Source organism: Podarcis raffonei, chromosome 2 (assembly GCF_027172205.1).
Source record: "Podarcis raffonei isolate rPodRaf1 chromosome 2, rPodRaf1.pri, whole genome shotgun sequence".
NCBI lineage: Eukaryota > Metazoa > Chordata > Lepidosauria > Squamata > Lacertidae > Podarcis > Podarcis raffonei.
In genome coordinates, this window is record NC_070603.1 from 24941379 (window position 1) to 24953393 (window position 12015).

Sequence of the window (12015 nt, forward strand, 5' to 3'; positions counted from 1 at the left end):
CATTCCAACGTTCTCTGTTATTAGTGACTTTGCACTTCCTTGAAATTTGGGTTGCTGCTTGCTACAGCCAGTTGTATTTATTGAAATAGAATCTTATGTGCATGTAACTCATATGAATGTCAATGTATCAATCTTCCCCCTTTAAACAGATGAGCAGCAAATTTGTGCAGGCAAATTATGCAGAAGTTCAGAAATCATTGTCACACTTGGAGTCATTTCCCCATCTTTACCTCCTTGTAAGCAGAATTTCTAAACAGTTTCCTTGCACACCCTGATCCCATGTACATTGGTCCCAATCCAGGAGTGTTCAGAATGCTTAAATTCCCTGGAATCAATGTGCTTGCCCTATGATAGATTGTGGCCATTGATTTGATGCAAGTCCCACAGATCTTGGTGGCATTTGTTTTCAAGCAAGTGTGTTTAGGAATGGGGTGCAATATACCTGCTTTATCTAATTTGCATTAGATAGTTGTATTCATATATTACCTATGAAAAGCAATTAACTGTACAATTCCTTCATTTTAGGGGGAATCTGTGAAATATTTTCTGGATAACTTGGATAAACTTGGAGAACAAGTAAGTGTAACTTCATTGATTTTTAAAGCAGTCTGGTATGTTTTGAATGTTTTTATTTATTTAACAGCTTGTAACAGTTGAAAGTTAATTTATATTGCAAATTAAAAGTGAGAAAACATGCCAACAAACTGCTTATGTGGTGTTTGTGTTCAGTAGTCATTGGCGTCCTCTACTAAGCTTCCTCCATTAACTCAGAGTGCTATGGTTGATGCTAATAGTGTTTTTCCTCTGCTCAAATTGCATGTTGCCCAGTTCTTGGGCAGCTCGTAAAACACAGTAAAGTGAATAACAGCGTCTTCAGGGCCACAGTTTCCATCAGGATTATAGAATTGTTTATAAGCTCCAAAGGCATACAAAAAGGTGGAAGCTAACACAGGCCTTGGCTTAGTGTTATGAGCAAACCAGTGCTCATGGTTTGTTTTATCTCTAAACATTAATGGGTAAGTAAGGAACAAAGCCTGACTTCTGTTTATGATTTGTTTGGAGAGAAACAAACTGCCAATGCAGGTTTGCATGTTAACACTAAGCCTAGGTTTCATGGTTGTTTCTCACATCTCTAGGCTGGATGGAACGATGAAGCAGGAGCAATCGAGCAGTGTGCTTGAGCACATTGCTTATTCACGGCAAGCCATGGCTTACTGCAGGGGTAGGCAACCTAAGGCCCGGGGGCCGGATGCGGCCCAGTCGCCTTCTGAACCCGGCCTGCGGATAGTCCGGGAATCAGCTTGTTTTTACATGAGTAGAATGTGTCCTTTTATTTAAAATGCATCTCTGGGTTATTTGTGGGGCATAGGAATTTGTTCATTTTAAATTTTTTTCCAAAATATAGTCCGGCCCACCACATGGTCTGAGCGACAGTGGACCGGTACACGGCTGAAAAAGATTGCTGACCCCTGACTTACTGCTTACCATGATGTGCAAATTGAGCCATAATCACTTTTCAGCTGGACAGTTCTGTTTTAGTTGAGTTGGTTAATCTTGTGTAGCGGGAGTGAGCCTGTTGAATTGGGCTTTAGGCCCCAGCAGCAGCGAAGTCGTGAGAAGCGTCTTGGGAAGGAGGGAAAGCTCCCAGCATTTCTCAATCTATCTTGCCTTCACATCAAGCAGCACACGCCTTTCTTCAGCTCCCGTGTTTGTCTTCCACATTCTTCTGCTTGTTAAGCAGCATTATTCTGGGCTTAGGTGTCTGCTTCTGAAAGATAAAGATCCTAAACTTGAACTATATTATGCGGAGAAGAAATAGCATTGCAAATCTGCATAGCCAAAAAGATTGAAAAGTAGCAAGCTGTGTCCTTTTCTGTCCATAAAGCTCTTCTGTATTTCTTTTCTTGATTAGAACAAATCAGCTAGGATATGTTAGCATTTTAATTCTGCTTTGCAAAAAATGCTCCTGTTAGAAATCTTCAAGATGACAAGGTATAATTTGATCAATCTCCACAGGGAAGAATTATATTTTTTCTCTCAAGTGCATTGTAGGGGGTTGGCGTAGATGAACCTGAGGGTCCCTTCCAACTTTAAATTCTATGAATTTAAGTTTATGAGGGGCTTTATTTAATGTTCAGACACACTATTAGTTACTTAATAACATAGCTAACTTTGCAGAATGTTAGAAATTAGGTAAGTGCTTTCCTAAATAAAACACAATCATAGAAAATGGTTACCTTCTCTTCTCTCCCTGCTCCCAATAATTTCTCTTTCTGAAACCATATATTTGTCACTGAAAACTTTTTAATCCATTAAATGAGATAAACTTAGAATGGTATCATTCTCATTATACTTTTGGCACTGTATCGTACACGCAACTACTGAGTTATTTAAAAAAAACAACACATTTAGATAACATAGGATGATAAAATCTTTTCTGTTTCAAACATTCCAGGGCAGTTCATTTTAATGTTCAGTACCATTCACAGCACCTTAATTAACTTTGGCTTTTTGTTTGTTTGTTTGTTTGTTTGTTTGTTTCTTAGGACTATCTTCCCTCCCAGCAAGATATTCTACTGGCACGAAGACCTACAAAAGGGATTCATGAGTATGATTTTGAGATTAAAAATGTTCCCTTCAAGATGGTTGATGTAGGTGGCCAAAGGTCAGAGCGAAAACGTTGGTTTGAATGCTTTGACAGCGTCACTTCTATATTGTTCCTGGTTTCATCGAGTGAATTCGACCAGGTACTTATGGAGGATCGACTAACAAATCGCCTTACAGAATCTCTGAACATTTTTGAAACTATAGTCAACAACCGGGTTTTCAGCAATGTCTCCATAATCCTCTTCCTAAACAAGACAGACTTACTTGAGGAAAAAGTGCAAAAAGTGAGCATCAAAGACTATTTCCCAGAGTTTGAAGGGGATCCCCACAACTTAACAGACGTCCAAAAATTCCTGGTGGATTGTTTTCGCACGAAACGCCGGGACCAGCAGCAGCAGAAGCCCTTGTACAACCACTTCACCACTGCTATTAATACAGAAAATATCCGCCTGGTATTCCGTGATGTAAAGGATACCATCCTTCATGACAACCTCAAGCAGCTCATGCTACAGTGATGCGCAGCAACAACAAAAAACTTTGATTTGTGTTAATAGTTTACAGCAGGAGTTGGAAAAAGGTCTTGTCCGACCTCACGATGTGTGGGGTAAAGCTGCTGCTGTTCCAGTTAATTGCCAACTTCTCTCAAAATTCAGGCTTAAATCTTTTCCGCTATATCTCGTGTCTTGAAAGAGTTTTCATTTCTTAACAGACCTCAACTTTTTTAAAGCTAACTCACAAGTTTTAACCTCTTCCCTCTTTTCAGCCTGACGAAGCCTGTACTCCAATAACAAGTAACTTGTAGACATGCAGTTTAAAGAATTTACTTCGGAAACTTGATTAAGTTTAAAAAGCAGTTTTGGCATGTGAAAGGGCTATAGAAGAGATTTGTATAACTCTGGACTGCTCTCCAAGCTTGGCCAACCACCACCGTCAGTTCTTTGTGGCAAATAGCTCCACCCTGTCAAATAATTAAGCTGTCTTTGAAGTTTACAAATGCATTTTTGCTTCCATGCCAATATAGGATGTTCGCCAAATGGTACCAGAAAGGAGGTCCGCTACCCGGGAATTTTTTAATCAAAAAGAATCATGCAAAGGGACTTCTGATCTTAATTGGTCATTGTTAGATCATGTGGTTTGACAAAAAAATCTATGCTTTAAGTTTGGAACTAACTAGCTTAAATCGCACAGCTGTTTGCAGCTTTAGATGTCTGCCAGTTGCTGTGAATTAACTGTTTTAAGAATGTTCCTTGAGGATTGTTGTTGTTGTTCAGTTAGCTCATACATTATGGTTTGGATGATGGAGGAAACCAAGCAAGAGATTTGTTTCTGTTAAGCAGCAGCAGTGTTTATAGATGTCAGGTGCATCTATAGTGTTGACAATACTGAGAATGCACATAACTGTATTAACATACAGGACTGAATATTATATTGCTGGCCAAAAAGGCAGAAAGTGATTATCAAAAATTATAAGGGAACTGAATGATAACCTTGAAATGCCATATTGCAAGACAGTGAAATTTTAAAAGGCCTCCACTTTCCACCTCAGTTGCTGCACACCTCAATAACTCAGCCTTGTAAGCACCTCATTCACTGAAAACACAAGAGTTTTGTGGAACTAACTGCCTTTTTTCATCTCAATTCTGAGGAGGCTAGTGACATTTTTGATTTCTCAGGTGTTGGTTTAAAAGCCCATATGCTACTAGTTACTCTGGATTTCCAAGTTAACTGTAAACATAACTTTATGCTATGCTTTAAAGGGAACATCTACAAAAGCAATGGATACTTATGCCTGTTCTAACGCTTTACTCTCATAAATGTTTTAATGGTTAACATGATCAGAGATTAGCAGCACAGTCCCCCCTTTTTTTGTTACACAGGCCAAATTTGATGCATTGCTATTGTAATTCCGTAATCTTTGTGGAAGGAAGTCAGTCAGCAAAATCCATAGGTTTGAAACCAATTTAGTTTTGCTGTCTAGATCCAGGTAACTTGAGAGCTCGTGCCAATTAAGTGCTTTAATAGAACAGGCTCAGTGTGGAATAGTGAGCCTATTACAGCATCAGAAAACACTGTTAATTGATGCAGAATCCTTTAACCTAAAGTGCCTCTTAATTGCTTTTCCTTGCGGTGGCCTTAACACAAATGCCAATGTTTCAGATTGTGGCCTTCTGTGGGGTGGGGTGGGGACTCCATTGCCAGGTTAAACTTAGCTACAGCACAGAGATGTTGCATATTTGCTAGAAAATACTAAAAATAAAAATGAAACCACCCACTCAGATATTCTGAAGTGTAACAGTATAGGTGTAGGTGTTCTGAGGATAATATTTCTCCCACTCCTGTATTCTTTCAGGAGTCAATCAAAATCGGTATGCAAAGCGCTTTTTGATAGTCTTCTAAGTAATATATAGTTAAGGGCAGTATTTGTTTTTAAATGTGTTAACAAATCATGATTTATGTGGAACTACAAGCAAATAGGAAGAAACAAAATGGTTTCATTGGTTCAGTTTTATAATATTGCTAATGGGTGTAGTTTTTAAAGTGCGTGGTGCACAAATTTTCCATTGTACTCCAGAAGAATTGCTAGAAGTGGAGAGATTTGGAGTATTTGGATTTTTTAACCAAAAGGAGACATTTGGGGGTGGGGCTGCAAATTTAATTAAGGGAACTAGGGAGGAGAGGGTGGTCCTTTCCCCGCTGGCAGCTTTCCCACTCAGTCTCACACATACACAGCTGCTTTTCCTCCACAGCTTGGTGGTGGGGGTGTCATTTTGATAGGAAAATCAGCTAGAGGAAAAAGAGTGAAGCAGCCCCTGGCTACTCATCCACTTAACCATTCATGGCAACTTCAAAAAAAGTCATGGGAAAGATACACACAACTGTGTGTCACGTCTAGTTTGGTAGAACCTTACATTTTCAGATGTCACCTTCAAATACAGGGCTGGTTTGTAAGAACACTTTTTCTCAAGTGTCGCTTAACAAAATGCTTCCAAATTTCTTTTGCAAATTCCGGGATTTGTATTTAAGTAAAATTAGAGAGTAGAATTTTCATTCTAACCTCCGTGGAATAAACATGGAGTGATCTTGCATATAATATTTTAGACTGCAGCAAAAATCTGAAATAAAACATTTAATGTCAAAATTCTTTTAAAAATTCAGTAGAAAAATTAAGGCAACTGATCTTTTTAAACAACAAAAAACCAGTCTTAACTTTAGCCTCATGCCTTATTTTGGAGTAGCATTGTATAAACAGCCACTTTTCAAAGCTTAAAGAACCCTCTTTTCTCAATGAAGTGCAAGATGGGACTACTGCTGCCCCACTCTCAGGCTTCTTGAAAAGTTCACTGCAGTGTGGGAGAGCAGTTTGAAGAACCCAAAAACTAGAGGGAGACTTTGAAAACAGACTTTGAAGACAAGGTGATGGTTGCACACTCTCAAGATGCTTTTCACTTAAACCAAATGTGATTTTCTTGTAAGATTATTTGGAAACATCTTAAGAAGAAGCCTAGGTTGAATCCAGACTTGGTCATATTTGGAAAATTATGGGACTCTTCCCATAATGATTTCAGTGGATCTGTTCTAAGCATGACTAAGTCCACATCCAATTCATTGGGAGCAAATTCTTGCTTGAGCCCCTGATTAGATTTTCTTTGTGCTAGTGTCAACTGCACAAAGACCAGTTTTTTTAATAGGCCTTTTTCTGGTACCACAACAAAGACATCCCTAAGACCAGACTTGTAAAGATGACACAGCATTGTAATACTGCCATTTGCAGTTTTCTTTTATCTTGTACTTGAAAGCAAATTGCCACTTACTTAAAACTGCTTTCTCATTCTTCAAGAACATTGAGAGCTTACATTCTAGAAACCTTTTCTCTAAAAATATATTTGGTAACAACCTCACATAATATTTATCTAATGAAACCAGGATTTGTATTAGCTTTGTATAAATGTGGGGTGTTTTGTGGCTTTACATTTTTTTTATATTTGTAACTTTTGTAACTTTCCAGGGACTAAGAGAATCTGCTACTTTGTAAAAAAAAATCCCTCTTGCCTTAGTTCAGCATCAGCAATAAATTATTTCTAAAGGTCTTAAAGGCATAATTTTAAAATGGTTCGGTTACTAATAGACAAAAGCCTCTTTGAGATTTACGTTGCTCTCTGTACATACATTGCAGGTGTTCCAACTATTAATATTTGCCTTATGTAAATTACTGACGGTAAATAAACAATATACATCCTCACTGTGCATATGGAGTTTGTATCTTTGTGTATATTAGATTGAGGTTTTATATCTTGCTGGCAATGCAGCCAGATTTTGACAATTGCCTGTCTTTGAAACATTTAAAATTCTAACGTATGTGGAACTTAATTGTATTTTGTGGGTTTGCGTTGTCTTCTCTAGCTGCAAAGTAAGCAACTCTGTGCATTCTTGACATTGGAAAAATAAGTGCCATTTTAGAGTTTTGACACACCCAAGTGTCCAAAAGTTAAGCGAAAAGTTTACTAAACATTGAATCTCATCCTATAAAATTCTGGAAAAGAATTCAAAGAAGAGAAACAAAAATATCAAGGGTTGGAAGCTCCTCTATGTTGAAATACAGAATTTTGGTGTAATTTGGAATTTCTTTGGAAGAGGAAGAGAATAGTGGGAAGAGTAGAAGCATAGAGAGTGAAGTGAGGGCTTGCCAAGGCTGGAACGTTGAAAAGAATTCTGGTTGTATTAGTCCTAGGTTTTATATTCTGCAGTCCAAGGCATTTTGTAGGCATGACTACTAACTCAATTATTTCACATTTCACATGTCACTAGCAGTACAGTCCTAACCTTGATAACTTGTAAGTAATTCCTATTTAAGTTTTATTCTACATAGGATTGCAGCATGTAGTAGTTATTCTCAGACATGTGCTGGTGTCACGTTGCCCAAAACAAACAAGTATTTAGAAGCAGAGCTTGATCCTTGCCTATAAAAGGAAAACTTTCAGATGGCAGTCTGCACAATAGTATTAGCATGTTGACTTAGCAGAGTAATAGAGCTACTTAGAAACCAATAGGTCAGTGTTAGGAAAGAGCTTTATGGTCTCTATTTACGGGATACATCCATGTGACTTGATTTGAAGTTCGTTCTTTTCCCCAAGAAGCCCTCTACGTGTTGAGTGAAATTTCTCAAGCCTTCCTTCCTCTGAAAGTAGTTTTAAGGTTGCACAATGAGCAGAAAAAAAGTGGAAGAGCAATCCTTTTGTGACGTTTTGCTAAGCACTCACTGAGTGGCCTCATTGTGGTAGTGCATTCCTAATTCCGGTCAGGATTATCAGAGCTGAAATGAAGTTTCAACTTGTGTGTTTGTGTGTGTGTGTGCTTGTTTTAATTAATACCTCTTCTATACACAGTCCAAGATGGCATTTGTTGTTGTTTGTTGTTGTTTAGTCGTTTAGTCGTGTCCGACTCTTCGTGACCCCATGGACCAGAGCACGCCAGGCACTTCTGTCTTCCACTGCCTCCCGCAGTTTGGTCAAACTCATGCTGGTAGCTTCGAGAACACTATCCAACCATCTCGTCCTCTGTCATCCCCTTCTCCTTGTGCCCTCCATCTTTCCCACCATCAGGGTCTTTTCCAGGGAGTCTTCTCATGAGGTGGCCACAGTATTGGAGTCTCAGCTTCAGGCCTGTTTTTGCCTATGGAGTTTTCTTGGCAGGGATACTGGAGTGGCTTGCTGGTTCCTGCTCCAGATGGATCACGTTTGGTCAAAACTCTCCACTATGACCTGTCCATCTTGGGTGCCCTGCACGGCATAGTTCATAGCTTCAAGCCCCTTCGCCACAGCAAGGCAGTGATCCATGAAGGGGTAGATGGCATTTAAGCATTCGCAAATCTAGAAAATAAATGATCCATGTAGTGTTTTGGACATGCAATTGTGTGGAATTAACACAACCAGCCAAATCATTCAGAATTCAAATCTCCTGGGTGGCAGAGGCAAAAGGAAGGAAAGAAGTGTCCCTTTTTCCTTGGGTGCAGTTGCAAGAAAAGCCCGCTGGATCAGGCCAGTGGCCCATCTAGTCCAGCCTCTTTTTCTCACAATGGCCAACCAGATGTCTATGGGAAACCTGCAAGCAGGAACTGAGTGCAAGAGCTCTCTCCCTGCCTGTAGTTTCCAGCAACTGGTATTTAGAAGAATACAGCCTCCAACCACAGGAGTCCTTTTTACCCAGACATAACCTCATTAGGAATTGCAGAAGAGCACTTTAGTTTTCCAGCTACCCTAGGCTAAAGCAATTGAGACATTTTGGCTGCATCCAATGAGTGTGCCTCCACTGATATTAAGGCTCTTTGATGCACTAGCGCCTTGTCAGTGGAATAGGTATTGAGGTGATATTCCTATATCATGTGTCATGCTGCTCTGAAGGGTTGGGCAGATTTATAAAGATGGCAAAATCATTTAAAACCACATTGATCCCTGTTCTGGTGATGCAAAACTTAACTGGATGTTTATATTGCCTTTCAGGGCCATGAAACACCTTGAGGGGTGTCTGACATCACGGGAGGGCTGTGGTTCAGTTGCAGAGCACCTATTCCTGACATCTCCAGGTGGTGCTGGGAAAGACCTGTCTGAAATCCTGGAGAGGTGCTGCATATCATTAGAAAATACTGAGCTAAATTGATTTGTAAAAACCTGTTGCCTTTGTTCTATCTACTGGAGCAGAGGGACAGATTTGGAAGCCTTTTAGCTATTCGTCCAAACACAGCTCCAACCTAGTTAAGAGGCAGAAGGAACACCAGTAAATATAAACTTTATAAAACTGGTAAGGGTCTTAGGTGGTGATTTTCAGATGGTGTTGCTTGCTTTTCTATCTATATGCCAGTATCAAGCACTTTTTAAACTTTAAAAATAAGGTTTGATATTTAATTTTGATTCTCCCCTCTACTAAAAAAAGAACATTATTACCCCTATTTTCTGTTTCCTTGTTCCCTGAACACATTCTACTTCACTATTTCCTCTGATGTATGCATTCAAGACTTTGTTGGTACAGTTCATTCTTTTATCTCCAGGAATTCCAGAAAGTAAATGTATCTAAAATTTGCAAAAGGCAAAAGCACATTTCTTCATTTTATTTATTTACTTTAAAGTGAAATGTTACTGTGATAAAATCTTCCCCTCTCTGAGTATGTGTCACAGGAAAGATTTTTTTTTAAAAAAGAAATGCTTCTCTATAATACACACAGAACATGTTTCTGAGCACATCAAATATTTGATTCAATTCTATCATCACAGTATTGCATTAAAAAAAAATTTTGCATGTGGTACTGCTGTTAGAAATAAACATTGTTGTCCTGATTTCCTAATAGCAGAACTTAAAATTTAAAAATATTCTAAAAAAATATGGCTACTTAATTTACATTAAATTTGAGTTTGCTATAGTTTTAGAGAATTCTGTAAAAAAGAAAAATGGAGTACTCTTGCGTACTCTTTTGTCTTGCAATGTTTGAAAATGGGGTTGACACAAAATATCCTATAGATCCAGTGTAATCCAATTACTTAGCCCAATAAACTGACATTGGCACACCAAGAAATACAATATGCTATTTAGACTATAGTGTAAGCTGCACACTCATGGTGAAACTGAGACACAGTATTGCTGTTGGGGTGTGTCTAAGCAAGAGGATTTTGTATATTCTGCTACAGGAAATCAGATAAGGAAGTGGCGTTCATTTTTACAAAAGCTTGTACCTCCTCCCCTTTGCACAATTGGACTGGACAGAAGTGTGTCTTTGCAGTTGTTTCTCTTTCATTCATTACACAAACCTTTTTTAAAAAATTGCTTAATTCAGAACATTATGCTAACACCAAACTAATTTCTTTTGTAGAAGCTAAACTTGGCTTTGCTATCTCAGAATCTACCTATTTGACAATTGTTTCTCAATATCCCATCTGTAGTTTTTCAGTGTACCATCATAAATATTTAGGATATGTTGCTAAAATTCTATTTTTTTAATAGAAGAAAAGCTAAAGCCCAAATTTGATGGATTGGTTCATATATGTGGGAACTGCACATGCTGCAATGTGTATCTATACAGTGGAGAACAAAGCTGGGATGCAACAAGAATATATATAATAAAGTGGAAATGACATTGAAAGGTTTACCAATGATAAAGTGTAGTTTCTTTCTTCCTGAATAAGGTAAGACCCATCCCAGAGCATCAATTCATTCACACACTCTTATTAACTTCTGTACAATCTTGCAGCTGGAACAACAGGAAATAGCTATTTTTCATTTAGTGCACACCCTTCCCCAGCATTGCCCTATTGTTCGTATTCTGCACTAATGAAATCAGGATACTTGTCATTGTTTGGTTCTGCAATAAAAGTAACACAATAGAGAAATCTAAAAACTAAATTTCTGCATGTGCAGAGGGAAAATCTATACTTGATATACTAATCTAAAACTCACATCAAGTTAGAAAAGGCTCCTGTTCAAAATGAAAACCAGTCCGAAACCTTAGTTTTACACTAAAGGCATCACGTCTCCTCACGTGATGTTCTGGGCTGGACTCATCGCATAATATACATATTACTTTGCCCTACTGTATATTCCAGTGCTTATTTTCAAGAGATCCTGCACGGGAACTTGCTTGGTTGTCCTATGACCAGGTTGGCAGCAAGAGACATGGGAGTAGCTGGAGGGGGGAGGGTAAAGCTGCCCCTAAATCAAATAAATAAAAATTGAAATAATATTTGAAATGAAAATGCTCATTGTGGTCACTTGTACCACAGAGCAGTCATTCTTGCAGAGAGTAAAGACCTGGCTACTGTTGAAGATGACTGGAGCATCTCAGTTGGCTATGCTTACTGAGCGTGCACAGAAAAACTATGGGGGCGAAAGGAGGAATTTGAGAAGGAAGTGCTGAAAAGGTTTTTGGCAAATCCAAGAAAGCTTGTTTTAGTTTATAGTTTTAAAAATAAAATAAAATGGAAAAAGGCATGTTCCTTGTAATTTTGCAAAATATACTCGTTAATCTCATGAATGCAATTGTTTTTATTTATTGGTAACTTCCTAGTTTGCAAACTACTGAAGATTTGGACAGATTTTCCTGAGCGCTTGGGGTCAAAAGAAAGTAAAAGAGCTGCTGTGGAGACATTTCATTCCGCATCTTGCTAGATAGAGCCAGACAGAGGAGGATGACAGGTGGATGTCCCAACATAAATCCCTGGATACGCCCATGGCAGCAGCCCCCTTAAACAGCGTTGAGAGAAATGCACTCGGCACATGCTTAGAGACACTCACTACCTGCGTGCGACTGCATTGTGCCCAGGGGTGCCAACTTGAATAATATATTCTGGGGGCGGGGGGAGGCCCAGGTAAGCCTGCATAATCGATCACATGATGGGGTGCACCCACAACATTTTAATAATAATA

General features: G+C 38.7%; 1 protein-coding gene across 1 annotated transcript in view; it reads left to right on the plus strand.

Annotated features, from left to right (window-relative positions):
- GNA13 (G protein subunit alpha 13) overlaps window positions 1-6847 on the plus strand; it is a 28230-nt gene extending 21383 nt beyond the window's left edge. The window contains exons 3-4 of the mRNA XM_053375370.1: window positions 526-576; window positions 2547-6847. Coding sequence (XP_053231345.1) covers window positions 526-576; window positions 2547-3122 — 627 coding nt within the window. The 3' untranslated portion in view covers window positions 3123-6847. The remainder of the gene's footprint in view (window positions 1-525; window positions 577-2546) is intronic.
- The last annotated feature ends 5168 nt before the right edge of the window (window positions 6848-12015 follow it).